This window comes from Gracilinanus agilis, chromosome 2, assembly GCF_016433145.1.
Source record: "Gracilinanus agilis isolate LMUSP501 chromosome 2, AgileGrace, whole genome shotgun sequence".
In the NCBI taxonomy this organism is placed as follows: Eukaryota; Metazoa; Chordata; class Mammalia; order Didelphimorphia; family Didelphidae; genus Gracilinanus; species Gracilinanus agilis.
The window spans coordinates 139,716,869-139,739,739 of record NC_058131.1 but is presented as its reverse complement, the minus strand read 5'-3'; the positions used below and the strand labels follow the sequence as shown (position 1 = coordinate 139,739,739).

Below are 22,871 nucleotides of genomic sequence, written 5' to 3'. Positions count from 1 at the left end.
GCTGAACAAACTGTGGTATATACTGGTGATGGAATACTATTGTGCTAAAAAGAATAATAAACTGGAGGAGTTCCAGGCGAACTGGAGAGACCTCCAGGAACTGATGCAGAGCAAAAGGAACAGAGCCAGAAGAACATTGTACACAGAGACTGATATACTGTGGTAAAATCGAATGTAATGGGCTTCTGTACCAGCAGCAATGCAATGACCCAGGACAATTCTGAGGGATTTATGGTAAAGATGCTACCCACATTCAGAGGAAGGACTGCAGGAGAGGAAACATATAAGAAAAGCAACTGCTTGAACGTATGGGTCGGGGTGGACATGATTGAGGATATGGACTCGAAACTACCACACCAATGCAACCACCAACAATTTGGAAATAGGTCTTGATCACAAGGACACATGACAAAACTAGTGGAAATGTGCGTCAGCCATGGGTGGGGGAGTGCGGGGGGTGAAGGGGAAAGTAGGAGCATGAATCATGTAACCATGTTAAAAATGATTATTAATAAATATTTAAATTTTTTAAAATCAGAAATCAAAGAAAGTATATGTATGAGAATATATACCAAATAATTCAGATTGAAAGAGCTCTGATGTTGGAAATGAAATAACTAAACCAAGAGAAAATCCTGAAATTACCTGAAATCTCTAATGTGGCAAACTAAGAATGAGGACGTGATTGAAATTGTCCATGTCAGTTTTTCTCCAGAGTCTTTCTCCCTTCATAACTTTGAAGAGAGTTTGGAATCTCCTTCCCCTCAGTTGAAAACTTCTCTCTCAGTTCCATCCTGCCTGTCACTCAGGCCCAAGGCATTGATCTCCACCAATGTACCACTGGGACCAATTTAGGACTTCAGATTATGTCTTATTAATTATTTTTCAGCCTAAGTACAATTATTCTAATTAGCATGCTTATTAGGATTAATTTCTTTGTAAAAACACCAAAGATATAGATAACATTAAAACTCATTTTATTTACTGGCCAGATGTGTTTCATTGATGTATTCTATAGCTTTGCTACATGGCTACACTAAGTGTTGTAGTTGCTTGTTTTCACTTGTTTAGTTGGGGAAAGGCAAGGTGGATAAAATATTGTTTCTCTTCCTTAAAAATAGTTTTGTTTCACCAGCCAATATTCACTGGAGAAACAGCTCCATCTCTTATCGATCAGAAGACAACCACCATTTCCTGTTCAAAATGTAGCCGTAGGAATCGTTGTGATGCACGTTTTTGTGATTGGTGTGGAGCTCAGGTATGTACTTTTCCCCTCAGACGTCTTTATTGATGCTGATTTTCTTGATGCTCTACTTGACAGAGGCAGCGTTTCTACTCTGTAGTTTCTATTAATTCCAAAATTATATTCTTAGGATTATAATAGAGACATCTATTTGTTTGCCTAATGTTCTCAAGGGACCTAAAGGTAGGGATAATTTTTTTCTAATTTTAGAAAAAAGTGAAATCTCTTATTAATTGAATTGATAGTCACTAAAATCACTGCCACATGGCTCTGGTAGTCATTGTCAGAATGTATGTTCTTTTGACATAGCCATTGGGAACCCTGGGGCACTTTGAGTAAAGTCCTAGTCTATTACAGTATCTGTTCCAGGTGTAAAGAAGACCCTCTACTCTTTTTTTTTTTTTTAAACCCTTACCTTCTCTCTTGGAGTCAATAGTGTGCATTGGCTCCAAGGCAGAAGAGTGGTAAGGGTAGGCAATGGGGGTTAAGCGACTTGCCCAGGGTCACACAGCTGGGAAGTGTCTGAGGCCAGATTTGAACCTAGGACCTCCCATCTCTAGGTCTGGCTCTCAATCCACTGAGCCATCCAGATGCCCCCAAGACCCTCTACCCTTGAAGATGATGCTAACCAAGCTGACAAGTCTGCAAGGCCCAGAATGGCATTCATTCTCTGTCTGTCTCTGTCTTCATCACTGTCTCTTTTATATTTTCTTCCTTCCTCTTGCACCCTCTCTCCTTTCTTCCCCTCTAAGGACTATCACTACCACATTGGTTGCAAGATAATGCATTTATTTTTTTTTTCATGACAACTCTCATGAGACCATTTGCCATGTTGTAGAGGGGTTTTGATTTGTATTACAGAGAAAAGACCATACTGATAAAATCACAGATCCTTGAAATTGTTACTAAAATGAGAAATGTCTTCTGTTTTTCTAGCCTATTGCATCATCTTACTATTCCACTTGTACTAAATGCAGAGCCAGCAATTATCCAGATGCTCGATATTGTGGCTCTTGTGGTAATTATATGGAGCCTTTCACAAGAGTAAAATCTAGTAATAGTGTGACCATTAGTACTCAAGAAATGGATTCTCATAATGAGGTAAGGTCTGTAAAAGAGAACGGCACACAGATACTTTAGATTATACATATTCAGATTATTTGTGTACTGTGTTACTGTGTATCTGATTCTAGTTAAAAGTATTTGTGTTTTATGAAGAAATTAGGCTCTAGAAAAAGGAGATTTTCTTGTTAATGAATGATTTTTATATGCACAAGTTAGCAGGCTAAGGAAATTAAATTATTTTTTAATTTTTGCTCTCAATATTTTGCCTCATAGCCTCAATCGGCATGGATACCAGCTTTTATATCAAAATCGAATATGCCAACAAAGAAGGACAAAGGCACACAAACCATTGGCCTATTTTACCCATCAAACAAATTTATGGCAAAAAAAGACATGGAGCATGCTTTGCAAAAAGAAAGGCAGGAGAAAATGAATGATCATAGGCCTCCGGTCTCAGCCGTCAGCCCTGGAAAAGGTGAGGTATAGGATAGTATTTCTTTTTGGATCAGTGGATCAGTGGGGAAATCGTTTTCTAGTATTTAAATACAATGTTTTTGCCTTTTTTTTTTTCAACCACTCCTGTTTTCTTAAGATATTCTTACTTGACTACAGAAATATTGCTAGTCCACTACATTTTAAACCTTTGCCATTACCTTTTTCTGGTATAACTATTACTAGGACATCACATCTTACTTGGTTGCCTTCCTGAACTCTCTGAGATACAAGTACAAAATTAACATTACTGTGATAATCCTCATTCATAAAATTATCTTTTTTTTTTAAACCCTTACCTTCTGTCTTGGAGTCAATACTGAATATTGGTTCCAAGGTAGAAGAGTGGTAAGGGTAGGCAATGGGGGTCAAGTGACTTGCCCAGGGTCACACAGCTGGGAAGTGTCCGAGGCCAGATTTGAACCCAGGACCTCCCCTCTCTAGACCTGGCTCTCAATCCACTGAGTTACCCAGCTGCCCCCATAAAATTATCTTTTTGAGGACAGGTGCCTACATGTGTGAATGATGAGAGGCATAATCAAGAGCAGAAAATCATTTAGGGCATCTAAAATCATACTTTAAATTAGAATTGATTTCTTCAAAATAAATAAGGCCCTGTCCAAGGGTCACTTGATTCTTCTTTTTTGCAATGCCTTTCAAAATCATAAGAGCCTTAATATCTCACAAATATTTCCTAAAGTATTTATTGTTTTCTTTTTTATTCTTAGTTCAAGTCTGAGGGAACTTCTTACTTAACACCATTGACTACTCTTTCAATGGATGATAATACTTACATTTCTTTGGTCCCAAATCTATATCCCTTGAAGGCCTTGCTTGTACAGTTGAAGAAAGTCATGTTTGTTAACCTTTGAACAGGCAGCTTTTCATGAAAATATGTATAGCAGAGACTACACATTTATTTCTTCTCCACACATGCTAGCATTGGGAACATCAGGATCCATTCCTCTGCCCTCTTTTCTGGAGATCTTTTGCAAAGCTGCCTCTAAAAGTTGCAAACATAAGCCTAGGGAAAAGAGACTTAAGACTTTGAGCTTGTACCCGGAAGTCACTTTTTTTGTTTTTTAAGTAATTTTTTCTTTATTTTATTCTAGTAACAAATTTACATAATTTTTCCAAAGTTATATGATTCATGTTGTCTCCCTCCTCTCTTTCCTTCCCCCTCCTGGAGCTGACAAGCAATTCAACTGGATTAATACATGTTTTATCACTCAAAACCTATTTCCATATCATTCATTTTTGTAAGAATAATCTGCTAAAACCAAAACCCCAAATCATATATAACTCATATAAACAAATGATAAATCATATTTTTTCATCTGCATTTCTACTCCAGCAGTCTGTGGAACAGCTAAATTTCTCAGTTTTCCAGAGTGGAAAGGGGAATATCTGCAGGAACTCAACTAATAATAGTGGATAGGGAGCAGTATTCAGAGAGTCAGAGAGACCTAGGCTTGAATCCAGCACTTACCATCTTAACCTCTTTCAATTTCTTTATCTAGAGAACTTCACAGTGTTATTGTGAAGATCAGCTGAGCTAATGCACATAAAGTGTTTAACAGAGCTAGAGAATTGTGCAAATGGTAGCCATTAACAATAAATATGTCCACAAAGAAATATCAAACAAATGACTAAATTATGATGATTTGATTTTGGAAATGAATGGATTTATGGTGCAATTATTACCTAGCCATTGTCACCAGAAATTACAAAAGGGTTATCTTTAAGGATTCTAAATTTAATGATTACTATAGATTTTTTCATTAGTAGTTATACTTTTAAATTAAGATAATTCTATGCAGTGGTTTCATTTTTCACTGAGATTTATCTATTTATTTAAGATAACAGTTTTCTGGATGAGCTACATTTAATTGCATTAATAGTGAGAACTAAATGCAAAAAAAAAAAAAGTGATTGTTAGAACAAAAACATTGCTTCAAAGTTCTCCAACAGGATTTATCAAAATTACATAAGAGCCACTGAAAGATATAACGACAACAGATAATTTGATGACCCTTTGATTAATATCAAATGGGACCTAAAATGGAGATATTATGTGAGCTAAAGGTGTTTGCCATTGTCATGGAGGATTCTCAATGCAGAATCGAAATAGAAGCCAGGAATTTCTTATAGATGGTGTTTTCCAGGTGTTCCTGTTTTCAAGTGCCATTGTAATGATCATATCAAGCTTTGAAAAATTACAAAGCCTCCTCCTAAGTGAGATCTATAAGTACTCAAATTTATTCAGGTTAACTATCTACCTAACAAAAACCAAATAGATAAAGAGTGCCTACTGTCCAGACTATGGTATGTAGTTGATCCATTAGTTTTTATATATATTTTAGACAGATGCTATAAATATATTATAGAATTGAACTGAATGAGGCGGAAGAGAATAGACTGGATTAACTTGGGGAAATTATAGAATGCTTTTATTGAAACAAAGGGCCATCTTTTTAAAACCCTGTTTTCCCCCACTTAATTTTCATTGATTGGTTGTTGTCTTTTGTACTCAAAGAGGACCAAAATGACATCATGAATGATATCTTTGGACTTAGGCATAAATTGGATTTAAGTGAAGCAGAGCTGCACAAAGTCATTGTAAGAGAGCCTTGGTCTCTCTTCCGGAGCCATTGAAGTCCAGTTGCCAGACAGAAGTCAAAAGGACTGATTATGGCCCAGAATGCAGTAGATGATGGCCTTGGCTTCTTTGATAACTAAGGAAGCTCTAAGCACTCCATACTTGCTTCTGCTGCCTTCATGGCCATTGGAACAAATTGTTCCCATCTTCATATTCCATCTGGGTAGACACTCTTCTCAACTCACTTGACATGTTTGAGGCCTGTTGATTTCCCTCCACCTGGTTAGGCTGCTTGCTGAGACAATTTACTAGGGTGTGACCACTATGTTACAGTTTCTTGGAGTCTGAATGGCAAATAGACACCAAAGGAAGAGAGCAGGTCTGAAAAGGGCTCAGTAAGTCCTCAGACTAGAGGTACTAACTGAACACCCTGTTCACCCCAATTTTCTTTGCCTATTGTTCTGATATTCATTTTATTATCACTTTAATTCCCTGTAGTTGTATTTCAATTAGTTTTGCATTCAATCTTAGTTTGGTCAGTTATGTTGTATGTTATATTTCTGTAAGTCATAAAATAACACTGTGAAAAATTAAATATACAAGTCACTTAAAGTGTAATGAAAATGAACCTGAGTTTTGTAGAAGAGACTATTATCAGAGAGATGAATTGCAGAAAAGAGAGAGTTATTCATGCAGGGTGAGCATAGAATAACCAATGTATTATAGCCTTAGTTATCCATGTAGTATTAAGAGATCTAGAGGATACTCTCATGAAAATAAAGTTTCTTATTGCTTTTAGATAGATGTTCTTTAACAAGAGGGTTGGTTGTATCCAACTAATTCCACCAACTCCTTTTTTTGCCTTTATAGGAGTGCTTGCCTACGAGCAATCCTTTCATTTAGTTGCAATTTTCTTATTGATTTTTCTTATTGACTTGTAAATTATTATACTTGTTATTATCCTAATCCTGAATAAAAAAAACTAATATTAAATTATTTTACATACATTATTTCATTTGTGGCTCAACACCATGAGCAAAATACTAAAAGTATTCTTATCCCAAGCTTATAGGTAAGGAAATTAAGGCTGAGAGATTGAAACTTTCCCAGTCATATAACTGCAAAGTATATGAGATGAGATTTGAACTCAAAATTGATTCTCCATGTTCAGTACTCTATTAAGTATTCAGTGATGTTGCTTCTAACCATTGCTATATTCCTGATCTAAATCTGGTTTCTTTATAATGTATCATTTATTACATTCCTATATTTTGTTTGTAAGCATTTTATTTACTATTGCTTCTTTAATGTTTTATGGTTTTTTCTTCTTTATCTTTGCCCAACATGGAAATAAAAGCTTTATTTACCTGATAGGAGAAATAGAAACAGATAGAATGCCTCCTTTTTCTATTTTTAAGATCATTTAAATAGCATAGAATTATTTTTTCTTTAAATAACTATTAGAATCCACCTAAGAATCCATTTGGTCCTGGTGCCATTTTATATGGGGTTTAGAACTTGGACTTGTGATTTCCTTGATACAGGGAATTACTAAGTGAGGAAATTCCTTCTTCCAATGCAAGTCTGTATCTCATCTGTGACTCATAGCCTTAGAGTTATTGCAAAGAGTTCTAAAAGGTTAAGGGACTTGTCCAAGAACACAGTTTTTAATGTATCAGAAGTGGAACTTGAATCCCTGCCTTCCTGGCTTTGAGGTCAGCTCATTATCCACTCTGCTTTGCTGCCTTTTATATGACAACTCATTAATGACCCATTCAATATGTTCTCCTAAAATTGGTTTCTTTAAACTATCTTTTCTGTTTTGTCTCTATCTTATTTACTTATTCATTTATTTTGTGATTGAAGTTTGTTGTTGAATAGTTGTGTACATTAGTCTTTATTTCTTTTGTATTTGTTGTGATCTCTTTTTTCATTTATGATTTTGGTCATTTGATTTTGTGCAATTAAATTTGATAATCCTTTATCAACTTTATTGTTTTTATTTTTTTGAAAAGAAGTTCTTTATTTTATCAATTGAGTTCTCCTTTCAATCTCATTTTATGTTGATTTCTCATTGGAATAATCTTCCCTCTTTGTGCTTGTTTTTGGTGTGTGTCCAACACCTTCCCATATCACAATCTACCTGTACCCCCTCACCTCCCATTTTTTGCTTCCATCATAAGGGACAGATAACAACAAAGCAATAGTTTGGTATATTGATTTAATGACAAAATAGATAAAAATCTCTCCCAATCCCAAATGTCAGCCCCTCATTCTCATACATCTTAGCCTGACCCCTAAAATATTCCATTGCAAACATGCTCACTCCTCCCATTATGTCTTCTGGAATGCCCATTCTATAATTAGCAAATTTTCTTTCATCTTACACCACTTCCTCTCTTGCTCCTTCCATCTTTTGACACTGAGACCTGGTTCCTTCTGGATGACATAGCTTCTCTGGTCATCCTTTCCAATTCTTTCGCTCATATGCCTTCATTCCACATTGCCCCTAACGTCTCTCTTTCTCCAGCCATCAGTTTGCAACCTTTCCTCAACAATCTTTCCTCTTTTTTTTTTTTTTTTTAAATCTTACCTTCCATCTTGGAGTCAATACTGTGTATTGGCTTCAAGGCAGAAGGAGTGGTAAGGGTAGGTAATGGGGGTCAAGTGGTCATACAGCTGGGAAGTGTCTGAGGCCAGATTTGAACCTAGGACCTCCCATCTCTAGACCTGGCTCTCAATCCACTGAGCTACCCAGCTGCCCCCAAATCTTTTCTCTTTTCAAATTCAAACAATCCAAATTTATCATCCAGTCTAGATTCTGGTAGTTATTATCTATTGACCTCCAAGAAAATCTTTCCTCCTTTTTCAATGGATTCAGTATTTAGCTCACAGTTTTCCTGCCCAACCTAATCTAAGCTCTCAATTAGAAGATTTTCCCTCAAATGCCCTAAATTCCCAGTTTTTTGAGCAACTAAACTCCCATTACCTACTCCTCCACTCCATTCAGCTATTCACATGATTGTTCATATTCTTTTCCTTGCCACCAGCCATAAATGTTCCATTTCCATATTCATGAATTGCAAAATTCCTTTATATGATCATAATATTTTATCTTTCCATCTTTTGTGTATGTGTGTGTGCATTTTTTTTAATTTTAATAATAAAGTCTGCCTAGAGAAAAGAACAGAAGTTAGAAGAAAGCTGCCAGGAAAAATTTAAAAACTACTTGAAAGTTAAAGTTATTTTAGGTTAATTTAACTTTTTTAAAGTTACTTTAGTATTGACCATGTCTTGGGAAGTATCTGATTTTAAATTAAGAGATTCTGCCTATGTCAAATAATAACTGGCACTTGTAAAGTGCTTTAAAGTTAGCATGAGCTTTATATACATTATTTCATTCAATCCTCACAATAACTGTAAAGTAGATAGTTTAAATATCATTATTTCCATTTTACAAATGAGGAAAATGAGCCTCAGAGCAATTAATTAACTTACTAATTGTCACACAGAGTTAAAACCTAGGTCTGTGCTGAATCCAAGTCTTGTCTACTTTCCACAACACAAAAAATATTGTTTTATTCAAATTCGAGTGAAATAAAAAGATTAGATTTAGCAATTATTGATTAACATTAAGGATTAATAAGTTACTAATTACCTTAAGGCAGAGTACCAGGCCTAGAGTAAAGAAGAATCACCTTTCTAAGTTCTAGTCTGGCCTTAGACACGAGCTGTGTGACCCTAGACAAGTTATTCAACTCTTCCACAGTTTCCTCATCTGTAAAACAAGCTTGATCAGGAAATGGCAAGCCATTTTCTCCAGTATCTTTGCCAAGAAAACCCCAAATGGGGTCATGAAGAGTTGGACACAACTGAAATGACTGAACCACAACAAAAATATCTGGAGATCAAGGATAAAACAAAATAGGTATGTCTAATTTAGATAACCAGATTTCATTTTATGTATTTGTGTTTGTTTTGATCTGCTGAATAAATTAACAGAATGAGGATAGCAAGCCTTGTGGCTAGAGTACAGCTATATATGGGAATTAATAGCAAGGTGAAATAAGATGATAATTAAATTTCATCTTTTGTGCTTGTGTCTCTTCTATGACAATTTAAGCTTCATTTCTTTGAGGAGAAAGACACCTATCGAACAGAGAAAATTAAGCAGATAGTTAGAGCTCAGTGGCAAAGAGATTAGTAGATCAAATTAGAAATTTTGGATTTTGAGTGGTAGATGACCTTCTTTTTGCTTCTGTTAGGATATGGCAGGAATGTGATAACTGCCACTTAAAGATGACTGAGCAGATTATACTAGTCTATTACCATATTACATTAAGCCTCATTCAGGACTCTCCAGTGACCAAGTCCTCTGAACAGATATGACAAATAAGTACTTTGTTTTAGCATTTAGTAAAGAGGACTCTCCCAAAGTGAAAATAAAGGAGTGTGGAGTTCTCTTCAAGCACATATGGAGAACAAAGAGAATTTTGCATTGATCTTCAGACAGTACTCAAGGTTTATATTTCTGTAATACCTATGTACCCACAAAGGACAAGCTAGTCTCTACCATGAGAGAAGGTAAAAGGGGTGGGAGAATGCATTTCTTTTTTCTATATTGCTTATTAATATTCTTTATTAATACTCCATAAGAAGTAACCAAGTAGACAGCTTTAGAGAAAACTGGGAATACATATGTGAACTAATGTAGAGTGAAATGAGCAGAATTAGAAGAAAAATTTATACAATCACAACATTATAAAGGAAGACAACTTTGAAAGACTTCAGAACCCTGATCAATGCATTGCCAAGCCACAATTCCAGAGAATCAAAGATGAAGCATGCTAACTATTACCTGACAGAAAGGTGAAAGACTTGAGGTGTAGAGGTCCACATCTTTTTTTACTTGACCAGTGTAGTAATTTGCTTTGCTTAATTATGCATATTTTATGGAGGTTTTGTTTTCTTTTTTCCCCCCAATGGGGAGAGAAGCAGAAGAGAGAAGAATGCTTATTAATTGAAAAAAAATGAAGAAAAAAGAGAATGAAATATTCCTCAAAATAACTGAAGTAGTTCTAGGAAGAAACAAAGAGAAAGAATGTGAAAAGGCAAAAAGGAATTCTAACCTGTATCAGAAAGTTGGAGATTAGAAGAATGGGACACAAAAGAATGAAAAGGAAAAGAAGGATACTTAAATTGGAACTAAGTAAAATCTATAAAGATTCCTATAGAGGAAGAGTGGGGATCTTAACCATTTTAAGAGGAAATCATTTTAACATGAAATGATGAGGTAGATAGATCCAACTGTGTTTTCAGGTGATTGATTAGAGGAAGAAAAGAGAAATAATAGTGATCAGCCCTTTCCCAGGGTACTGAGGCAGCTATTTATTGTCCTAACAATGAACAACAGAGAGGTCTAATGCCTCTCCCTGATAATCCTGTCTTGGACTTCTCATTTCCTTACAGCCATTGTAAAGTCAATCAATCATACTTCCCTGTCTTTAGTTCCCCAAAAGGTATATAAGATCCTAATGTTGTGGGGTTACAACCAGATGTTGTAGGGTATGGCCAGTGTTATGGGGTGTAATGGTGAACCCCTGGGTTCGGAAAGGATACCTTTTTCAAGAATGCAAAGACTCTGAAACTTAGCTTAAAAGTAAAAAGAGAGATTTATTAGTAAGATAGAATTATAGGCCAGCAAGACAGCATGAATGGAACAACCCTGTGGGGTTGCTCCCAGAATGCTTGAGTTCAGAGGTTTTTATATTCTTTACAACAGTGAGTACATGATGTTGTGTCACAATGTGGACATGATTCTAGAGTGGTAAACACTCAGGCAGTTGGTGGGGTGTTTGGTCATCTTACCGGGGTCTGCCTAAAGACCCTCATAGTTTAGGGGACAGATAGATGCCTGAGATACAGCCCAGTGGTATCAGGGTGTAGCCTGGAGGTGCATCTCTATATCCATCTCAACCTAAAGGATGATTCAAAGATGATAATAATCTCAGGGTCTTATAGAAGTTATCTGATGTTCTTGGGTTAGGAGTCACAAGGACAGAAAGGAGTAAGGGAATTTCCCTGTTTACAGTTTGCCTGGGTTAAGGGGTACAATGCCCATGCCACTATGTTCTATAGTTCTTTGGAGAATCATCTTTGGCATGGTGATTCTTTCACTGACACTGTCCCCAGTGCCCCAGAGTTTTGACTCTGTGGTATTTAGTACTGGGCTCTGTGTGGCTGAATATTAAGGACTTGTCTCTTCCTGATTAAAGATTCAGTTTTATGACTACTTTCATGGTTCTGTGTTTTTCCAAGTTGATACTATTAATTATAAAAATGGCAAACATTTTGTTAAAAGCCAGATATTATGGAAAACATTACAGCAGTTAAAATTTTGTTGACACCTATGCAGGAGGACACCCACATTTACTGATAGTGTTACGATTAAAAATGATATAGACATATAGTATAAGAGAAATTAATATTTTAATAGCTATGGCCTTGTTGGTGAAATATAAATTTACCGCTGGTGCCCATCCTCTTTCTCTCGTACGCCTGCCAGCCACCCAGGAAAAACCAAGAGGCTTTCTCTAGGCCCTCCTCCGAATTTAAACTGCCCTATGTGTGGGGATGTTTGACGTCCCCATGCCTAAAAACCGGAAACTGGAAATCCATTGGAATCACAGGAAATGTAGTCTCACAGTCCCCACGTGTCCATAGGAAATTTGTAACATACTTTTAAATGGCATCTCCCCAATTCCAAACATATATTGAAAAGGACCAGGTGCTGGAAAACTGAAGGAATGGTCAAAGAGGAAGGAGAACTGTGAGTTCAATATAATGGAAATGAGGAATTATGACATCAGAGGTTTAGAACTGGAATGAATCTCAGCTTTCAATCCAACCCTCTCTGGACAGAGCACCATGCCTGAAGACTCATCTGAAGACAAATCTGGCTTTAGACCCTTAATAGCTATATGACCCTGAACAAGTCATTTAACTCTGTTTGCTTCAGTTTCTCCTCCATAAAATGGGCTGGAGAAGGAAACTGCAAACCACTCTAGAATTTTTGCCAAGAAAACCTCATATGGGGTGACAACTTTGCTTTATGAAACCCTCAGGTACCCCTAAATCACCCTAGATAGGATTAGTAGGTTTGTTCTAGATAGAACAATAGACCTTCAAGTACCCAATAGATTGAACAATAAACCTTCAAGTATACAATGATCTCAGTCTAGATATGAGCTGTAGATATAATCTAATCTTAAGAACCCTTTTGTCTTAGAAGTTTCTCACATTATATCTAGGCTTCTCCCAGGTAGTTCTGTTGAACTACCTTCTTCTTCCTTTGTCTTCATGTAAACCAATCAATTGTCCTTCTTTTCCTTTATATAAGACCCCAAGTTCACTTAACCCCCATTGCCTAGCTCTTCCTGTTCTTCTGCCTGGGAACAAATACATAGTATTGATTCTAAGATGGAAAATAAGGGTTAAAAAAAAGCTTTTTTTTTTTTTTAAAAGCCTTACCTTCCGTCTAGAAACCTATGGCACAGGTGCCAAAGATGGCATGCAGAACATTCTCTGTGGGCACACAGCTACCCTTCCCCCCCCCCCTCCTCAGAGTTCATTACTAGAAAGGCAGAGGGACTCCCCTCTCCACTGTGCCTCCCTGCCTCTCTGCCCAGCAGCTCAATGGGATCACACAGTGGGGAAGGTGGGTGGCTCACAGGCAGCAGAGCTAGAGGGGAGCAGAGTACTGGGAGCGCTCCTCCCCCTCTTCACCTGCGGTGAGGACATTCCTCACTTCACCTGCCCCTCTATCCATTGGCCTCCCTGCCTCTCTGCCCAGCAGCTCAATGGGATCACACAGTGGGGAAGGTGGGTGGCTCACAGACAGCAGAGCTAGAGGGGAGCAGAGTACTGGGAGTGCTCCTTCCCCTTTTCACCTGCCCCTCTATCCATTGGCCCAATGGGAGTACTTCCTCCCTTCCCCGTCTGGGGTAACGGAGCAGGGTGAGGTGGGGATGTGTGGCATGGCATTCAGTCTGGGGGGGGGGGGGGGAGGAGAGGCCTGGCACTCTGTCTCTAAAAGGTTCACCATCACTGCTCTAGGGCTGGATGAGGGAGATAATTTGGGTGTGTGTGTGTTTAGATACATATAAATGTGTGTGTATATACAGAATGTATACCCCTCAAAATACAAGATAATTTTGGGGGAGAGAGCACTATTAGCTAGGGGATCCATGAAGGATTCATGTAGAAAAGTATTCAGATTGAATCTTGAATAAAATAAAGGATTCTAAAAGACTTTTTAAGTCAGAGGTAATGTATTCTAGGCATAGAATGCCAACACAAAGAAATGAAGATGGAAGATAGAATATCAAGTGTGAGGAATAGGACAGTATACCTGAACTATAAAGTATGTGAAGGGAAATAATGCATAAAGATTCTGAAAGGTCCAGGTTATAAAGGCTTTTCAATGATAGGAGTTTACACTGACTTCAGAAGCAATACAGAGTCAATGGAGTCTCTTGAGGAGAGGAGTAACCTAATCAGACCTGGACTTAAAGAAAATCATTCTGAAAACTAACTGAATGGTGGATTGGAGAAGGGAAACATTTGAGGTGGGGAGAACAATTAAGAAGCTGTTGCAGTAGTCCAGATAAAAGGTGATGAAGGTCTGGATTAAGGTGGTGGCCTTGTGAGTAGTGAGGAGGTATTGGATTCAGGAGATATTATAGAGGTAGACATAAGATTTGTCAACTGATTGGATATATGGGATCAAGGAGTGTGAGGACTCAAGAGCAATATACCTGAACCATAAAATGTGTGAAGGGAAAAAATGCATAAAAATTCTGAAAGGCCAGGTTATTCTGGTCTCTCAATGACAGTTTTCAATTGACCTTAGAAGCAATACAGAACCATTGGATTTCCTGGTTTCCCTGAGACCTCAGCCAAACACCTTGTGCCTGTACCCATGGTCTATTGTTCACTGAGTGGAAGTAGATCCTAAATGCAGGCAAAATATGAAGAAGGAGGAAATAAATAGTTTGAGGTCTCCCCTAACAAGCCCATATCTATAAGGAAAAGACTAATATCAAGTTGTTGAAAAAGAATTAGAATTGCTTTGTGATTAAGTGATCAAATTCATTTTGGTTCACCAACTTTGACTTCCACTTCCATTTTCCAGTGTGAAACTCTCTTCTTATTTGATCTCCTTCTAGCTTGCAACATTTTTTCTACTACTCCCATTAATATTAGATCAGGAAAACACAAGTATATGTTCATTATAAATGTTATCAGAGATTCCTAACAAATATTTCAATGCAAATTATGCAAATATGACATAAAAAGTTGAACTGAACTATATTTAATTCTTTTAAGGCCACAGATTGATTTCTTTAAAGTCCTGGATATACTTCTTTTCATTACTATATTATAGGGAAAATTAGTCTGGAATTATCTGGAATTCTTGATATATTGATATTATATTGATAAGACCTTTGTATCTTTAATGACAGATAAACTTACCTACTTATGTGAAATTTGTACCTTTTTCTTCGAATGTCCAGTTCAGCTTGGAAAATACTTCTCAAGTATGCCTGTTTTGGGGCAGTGGGTTGGCATAGTGGATAGAGAACCATGCCTGATATCAGGAGGTGTCCTGGGTTCAAATTTGTCTTCAGACACTTTCTAGCTTTTAATCCCTTTTCTCTAGCCCTTGCCCTTTTTTATAAAAGAGGAAAAAAATGCCTATTTTATATTTTCATTCCCATGTATTTTACTGCATAAGGGCAAAACTTTAAATCAAATGATGTTGTTTTTGTTACTTTGTAGAACTAGTACTAATAGTTCTAGAAAAGGAAATAACAAAGTCATGATGACATCTCATTTTCAGGCAAATAAAGTTGCACATTTGTGTGTGCATGTTTTAAAACAAAAGTATTATTCTACCACCTAGGCTAATCCAGATACATAGTAATCATTAAATAAAATGGCAAGGAGAGATCAGAAAAAACCTATAGAGCAGTAGAAAATATGTCTGATTTAAAACTAAAAGACCTAGGTTTAAATCAGGGCTCCAAATCCAATTCCCTGAGTGACCATGAGGAAACTTCATCTTGCTGAATTTATCTCCTCAGTCATAAAATGAGGATAATAACTTCACAAAATGTGTTTGGAGAAAGTATTTTGTTGACCTTTGACTACTTCATAAATTTGTTATTACTTTGTTGAGTAGTTTTCATGCGTGTCCAACTCTTCATGACCCCCATTTAAGGTTTTCTTGGTAAAGATACTAGAATTATTTGTAATTTCCTTCTCCAGTTCATTCTACAGATGAGGAAACTGAGGCAAAGAGGGTTAAGTGATTTGCTAGGGTTACATGGCTAATAAGTGTCTGAAGTTGAATCTGAATAGACCCAGGGCTCTATCCACTTTGTTGCCTACCTGGTCATTATTATAATTTTTAGAGAAATAATGCAAATTTATAACAAAATGAGTAAGTGGCAGATCAAGAGTCAAATTCAGAAATTTTGCCTCTTAATTTCCAGTCTTAATTCTTCTGCTGTAGAGTCTTTCTAGAACACTGCTTTAAAAAGTCCTTAGACTTAGAAGTCCATAGTATGGACTATCTTTCCGATATTTTAATAATGACATCTCATTTAATGGGATTCCAAATAGAGATCTGCCTTAATCTCAATTTTATTTTGTTAAAAAGTATTATGCCATATAGTAACAGTAAGGGAAAACAGATGTAAGTCCCAAATACTATGCTAGTATTTGCAAAATATTGAAAGATTAAGATATTATATTCCTACACATTGCACATATTCACTATGAAAGATTTGCAGAAAGATACGGAAATAATCACATAGGATGAAAAAGAAGGCAAGAGATGAGATACATTCGGTATAGGTGGAGGAATTGTTCACAATGCTGAGCTCATGGTTGTACTGAAATCCCATTGCATATGGCTACAAAAGAATGATACCAAGTGTATAGAAGGATTTTCTTGGGTGCTGTGCCATTCATCATTCATTTTTGGAGATGATACGTAACTCTTTGAAAAGCTTTTGCATATTTTAGACTTCTAGGAAGCCTATAACATCATCATAACTATAACAGGTATGATTATAATTTCCTTCTAGCTGGCAGACTTGGTGATGCCAGAGGAAAGATAGCATGAATTTTAGAAGGGAAAGTGGAAGGACACTGCCTCTGTGAATATGGAATTTATGCCAGACCTAAGTCTCAGTTTAATGGAATGTTGATCAAGGAAGTTTCTCTTGGTTAAGTTGATGAGCATACTTCCTCTCCTCTGGAATATAAATGGGCCTGGTTGGCACCTTGTTAAGAGCACAACACACTAACCATCTGATTGATTTTCATGATCTATGGCTATCACCAGGATGATCTTGCCAACAGACATGCTCATCCTATTTTTGGGACTCAGCATCTTTTCCTTTGCCCATTTCTTTTGGAATACAATAAAGCCAAGGGGAGGGAATTTCTCTCACTAACTTCTTTTCCAACTCCCCATCTCTCCAGCAAATAATGGTTACTCATAACATGAGTGTCTGGTGAATGGCATGGACTTGCTTAGGTGGCCTGAGGAGAGTTCCTGGACCTCATATTTCTGGTCATATTCTGCCTTTCTGCCTTGCTTTCTTAGCATGTCAAAAGAGGTGGCAGCATCTGGAGACAATAGAGTTCCTGTGGAAGTTTTTACAGTAGCAGACATGTGCTTGCCCATTTGGCCTGAGAGGGACATTTCATAGACAGTTTTCCTGAACCCTAGCCTCATTTGTAGAGGAGCAGAGATCTTGATTTCCTGGGCAAGATCAATCCCAGAATCTGTTCTTCCAACTACAGATTTTTTTGAGCAAAGAGCAAATGAGTTAACTTGGGAGTTCTCTGAGTTTGAAAATTTGGCAGTGTATCTTCTAGAAAGAGAATAGGGAAGGCGAACTAAGCTAGAGGCATAGTCACAGGAACCTTCTGAATTTCCTTCCAACCATTCATTACAAAGAGTCTCAAAAGGACGGAAATCAAAATCAGATGAGTAAAGCGGCTCTCCCATGGGACCCAGACTTAAAGGTAGGCAGTGTTTGGAGATTCCCACACTATAAGGGGGTGAAACTGTACTTATCAAAGGGAAAGCTGATCACCCCTCCCCCACACCACCTACTACATCAGAGTCAGAGCAAGGGCCAGGGCAATCTCTAATTTCTTGGGGGCTGGCTGAAAGCACCAAAGACTTACTCCTAAGGGCAGTGCAAGGCCTTGGGTGCAAGACTTGGGACCTGAGGCTGAGGGGCACAGAGCCTGAGCAGTGGAGTGCAGAGCTTGGGGAGAGACAGGGCTGAACACAGCAGAGGCAGCAGGGGCTGGAAAGATAGCCTCAGGGCAAAATGCTTTAAAGTGCAGTACACAAAGAACATCACATTACCTGTTCTTATTCGGGCTTCTGACTGGGAAGGGACGATACTACCAAGGCAAAACCCTGCAAAACAGAAGTTAAGAAAACAATGTCCATCAATGTGCATGAACCCCAAACTACTAGTGAAAAAAAGAAATAAGCAGCAGCAAGAAAACTTTTGACCCTGGATAATTTCTATGGAGAAAAAGAGCAAAATACAGAAGCAACAGCAGAGGGTAACTAGCAAACACATCCAAACTCCTCCCCCTCCAAAATGGAAATTGGTCACAAGCTCTCAAGGAACTCAAAAAAGAGTTCAAGAACTATATAAGAAAGATAGAAGAAAAATAGGAAAAAGAAATGAAAATAATACAAAAAGAAAACAGCTTAAAAGACAAAATTGCCCATATGGAAGAAGAGGCACAGAAATCAAATGAAGTAATAAGCAAATTGGAGACCAGAATCAACCTGCTGGAAGCCATGAAAAGCAGGATAGATCAAACTGAAAAGGAAAATCAAAAAATCATAACTGAAAATCAGTCTCTTAAAGTCTAGAATTGGGCAAGTAGAAACTAATGGTCTCACAAAACAGCAAGAATTAATAAAGCAAAATTTAAAAAATAGAAGAAAACATGAAATATCTCATTGAAAAGACAATTCACCTGGAAAACCGATCCAGGAGAGATAATTTGAGAATTATTGGTCTACCAGAAAGCCTGGAACAAAATAAAAACCTTGACATCATATTACAAAAAAAAATATCCAAGAAAACTGCCTTGATATTCTTGAACAAGAGGGAAAAATAGACATTGAAAGAATCCATAGATCACCCCTTACATTAAATCCCCTAAAGACAATCCTCAAGAATGTTATAGTCAAATTCAAGAGCTTCCAGGTCAAGAAGAAAATATTGCAAGCAGCCAGAAAGAAAGAATTCAGATATCAAGGAGCCCCAGTCAGGATTACACAAGATCTGGCAGCCTCCACACTAAAGGAACACAAGGATTAGAATATGATACTCAGGAAGGCAAGAGAATTGGGTCTACAACCAAGAATCATCTACCCATCAAAACTGACTATATACTTTCAGGGAAAAGTGTGAACATTTAAAAAAATAGATTTCCAAGCATTCCTAAAGGAAAGACCAGAACTAATAAAATTTGATGTCCAAATACAAAATTCAAGAGAAACATGTAAAGGTAAAAAAGAAAGATGGGGAAAAAAATTTAAGGACTAACATAAGGTAAAATTGTTTATATTCCTATATGGAAAAATAATATTTGCACCTCTTAAAATTGTTTTCATTATCATAGCAGATAGAAGAATTATTCATAGACAGAGGTTGTGGTATTAAGTTGTTCAAGATGATATGTAAAAAAATGGATGGGGACAAAAAAAGAGGATGGTATTAAGAGAAACTTGAAGGAAGAAGAAAAATAGGAAAAATTATACCACATAAAGAGACATATGGTGGGAGTGGGGGGCGGGGAAGAATACTATTATAAGAAGGGGAGGAAGAAAGTGGTAATAGGTAATACATAAACCTTACTCTCAGTGGAATCAGTTCTGAGAGGGAAGAATAGCCAGCTTTATTGGGGTATAGAATTCTATCTTACCCTACAGGGAAGTTGAGAGGGAATAATGAAGGGAGGGAGTGGGGCAGGGAGTATTAAAAGGGAGGGAATTGTTGGGAGGGGGCAATTAATAGTCCTTAAAGAGAAATAAGAGGGGAATAAGAAGGGATGGGGCAGGAAGGAAAGTAAAATAAGGGAGTGGGGAGGAGAACTGATTAAAAGCAAAACAATAGTATAGAAGGAAATAGTGAAAGAAGAAAGGTCAGGACTAAAAGAGGAAATCAAAATGATGGGGAATACACAGTGGTAATCATAACTCTGAATGCGAATGGAATGAACTCAACCATAAAATGGAAGAAGATAGCAGAGTGGATTAAAAACCAAAATCCTACCATATGTTGTCTACAAGAAACACACATGAGACAGGTAGACACACACAGGGTAAAGGTAAGAGTCTGGAGCAGAATTTATTGGGCATCAACTGAGAAAAAGAAAGCAGGAGTTGCAATTATGATATCTGACAAAACCAAAGTAAAAATAGATCTGATTAAAAGAAATAAGGAAAGTAATTACATCCTGATAAAACATATAAATTGCATAGATTAACAGAAGAGGAAATAGAATATTTAAATAATTCCGTATCAGAAAAAGAAATTGAGCAAGCCATCGAACTCCCTAAGAAAAAATCACCAGGGCCAGATGGAGTCACAAGTGAATTCTATCAAACATTTAAAGATCAATTAATCCTAATACTCTACAAACTATTTGACAAAATAGGTAAAGAAGGAGTCTTACCAAATTCTATGATACAAATATGGTACTGATTCCCAAGCCAGGAAGACCAAAACCAGAGAAGGAAAACTATGTTCCTTAAGAAACATAGATGCAAAAATATTAAATAAAATACTAGCTAAAAGACTACAAGTTATCACAAGGATTATTCACTATGACCTGGTGGGATTTATACCAGGAATGCAAGGATGGTTTAATATTAGGAAAACCATCTCTATAATTGACCATATCAACAACCAAACTAATAGAAATCACATGATTATCTCAATGGATGCAGAAAAAGCCTTTTACAAAATACAACACTCATTCATATTGAAAACACTAGAAAGTATAGGAATAGAAGGGCGTTTCCTAAAAATAATAAATAGCATTTATTTGAAAACATCAGCAATTATCATCTGCAATGGGGATAAGTTAGATGCCTTCCCAATAAGATCAGGAGTGAAGCAGGGATGCCCACTATCACCACTACTATTTAATATTGTACTAGAAATGCTAGCAATAGAAATTAGAGAAGGAAAAAATTGAGTGAATCAAAGTAGGCAATGAGGAAACTAAACTATCACTCTTTGCAGATGACATGATGCTATACCTAGAGAATCCAAGAAAGTCAACTAAAAAACTAGTAGAAACAATAATTTTAGCAAAGTTGCAGGATACAAAATAAACCCACATCAGCATTCCTATATGTTTCCAACAAAACCCAGCAGCAAGAATTAGAAAGAAAAACTTCATTTAAAATTACTCTAGACAAGATAAAATACCTTAGAATCTACTTGTCAAAACAAATTCTGTAATATGAACATAACTACAAAGCACACTTCACACAAAGAAAGCTAGATCTAAACAAATGGAAAAACATCCATTGCTCATGGGTAGGACAAGCTAATATAATAAAAATGACAATCCTACCTAAATTAATTTACTTATTCAGTACTATACCTATCAAATTACCAAAACATTTTTTTATTGAATTAAAAAAAATTATAACAAAGTTCATTTGGAAGAACAAAAGATCAAGAATATCAAGGGAATTAGTAAAAAAAGGTGAAGGATGGAGGCCTAGCTTTACCAGATCTTAAACTGTACTATAAAGCCGTGATCACCAAAACAATATGGTACTGGCTAAAAGACAGAAGGGAGGATCAATGGAATAGACTTGTGGTAAATGACCTCAGCAAGACAGTATACAATAAACCCAAAGATCCTAACTTTTGGGACAAGAACCTAGTATTTGACCAAAACTGCTGGGAAAATTGGAAAACAGTATGGGAGGGATTAGGTTTAGATCAATATCTCACACCCTATACCAAGATAAATTCAGAATGGGTAAATGTCTTAAATATAAAGAAGGAAACTATAAGTAAATTAGGTGAACATAGAATAGTATACCTGCCAGATCTATGGGAAAGGAAAGAATTTAAGACCAAGTAAGAGATAGAGAATATTACAAAATTTAAAATGAATAATTTTAATAACATTAAATTAAAAAGGTTTTGTACAAACAAAGACAAGCAACAAACTGGGGGGAAACCTTTATAACAAAAACCCCTGAAAAAGGTCTAATTTCTCAAATCTATAAAGAACTAAATCAGTTGTCACAAAAAATCAAGCCATTCCTCAATTGATAAATGGGCAAGGGACATGAATAGGCAGTTTTCAGATAAAAGAAATCAAAACTAGCAAAAAGCACATGAAAGTGTTCTAAATTTCTCATAATTAGAGAAATACAAATCAAAATAACTCTTAGGCACCACCTCACACCTAGCAGATTGGCCAATATGACAGCAAAGGAAAGGAATAAATGTTGGAGGGGATGTGGCAAAATTGGGACACTAATGCATTGCTGGTGGAGCTGTGAATTGATCCAACCTTTCTGGATGGCTATTTGGAATTTTGCTCAAAGGGATTTAAAAGACTTCCTGCCCTTTGATCTAGCCATGCCTCTCTGCTGAGTTTGTACCCCAAAGAAATAATAGGGGAAAAATACTTGTACAAAAATATTCATAGCCCTGCTCTTTGTGGTGGCAAAAAACTGGAAAATGAGGGGGTGTCCATTAATTGGGGAATGGCTGAACAAATTGTGGTATCTGATGGTGATGGAATATTATTGTGCTGAAAGGAATAATGAACTGGAAGAATTACATGTGAACTGGAAAGACCTCCAGAAATTGATGCAGAGCGAAAGGAGCAGAACCAGGAGAACTTTGTACACAGAGACATCTGATACACTGTGACACAATTGAACATAACAGACTTCTCTACTAGCAGAAATGCAATGATACAGGACAATTCTGAGGGACTTATGAGAAAGAACGCTATCCACATCAAGAGAAAGAACTGTGGGAGTGGAAATGCAGAAGAAAAACATATGATTGATATATGATTTGATGAGGATATGATTGAGAATGTTGACTTTAAGTGATCACTCTATTGCAAATATTAATAATATGGAAATAGGTTTTGATCAATAATACATGTAAAATCCAGTGGAATTATTCATTGGCTCTGGGAGTGGGGAGAGAAGAGGGTAAGAAAGAACATGACTCATGGAATCATGGGAAAATAGTCTAAATTAGTTAATTAAATAAGTTTTAAAAAAAGAAAGAAAATAGGATTTTCTGAGTGGTACACCTCCTAGTGAAATAATAGGATTGCCTACATAGCTCCTGCAGCTATAGG

The 22,871-nt window shown here is 36.7% G+C and overlaps 1 protein-coding gene across 1 annotated transcript in view; it reads left to right on the top strand.

The window, feature by feature from the left end:
- Positions 1–22,871, top strand: part of DZANK1 (double zinc ribbon and ankyrin repeat domains 1) — a 135,391-nt gene that overhangs the window by 65,888 nt on the left and 46,632 nt on the right. The window contains exons 10-12 of the mRNA XM_044659498.1: positions 1,136–1,258; positions 2,180–2,344; positions 2,582–2,783. Coding sequence (XP_044515433.1) covers positions 1,136–1,258; positions 2,180–2,344; positions 2,582–2,783 — 490 coding nt within the window. The remainder of the gene's footprint in view (positions 1–1,135; positions 1,259–2,179; positions 2,345–2,581; positions 2,784–22,871) is intronic.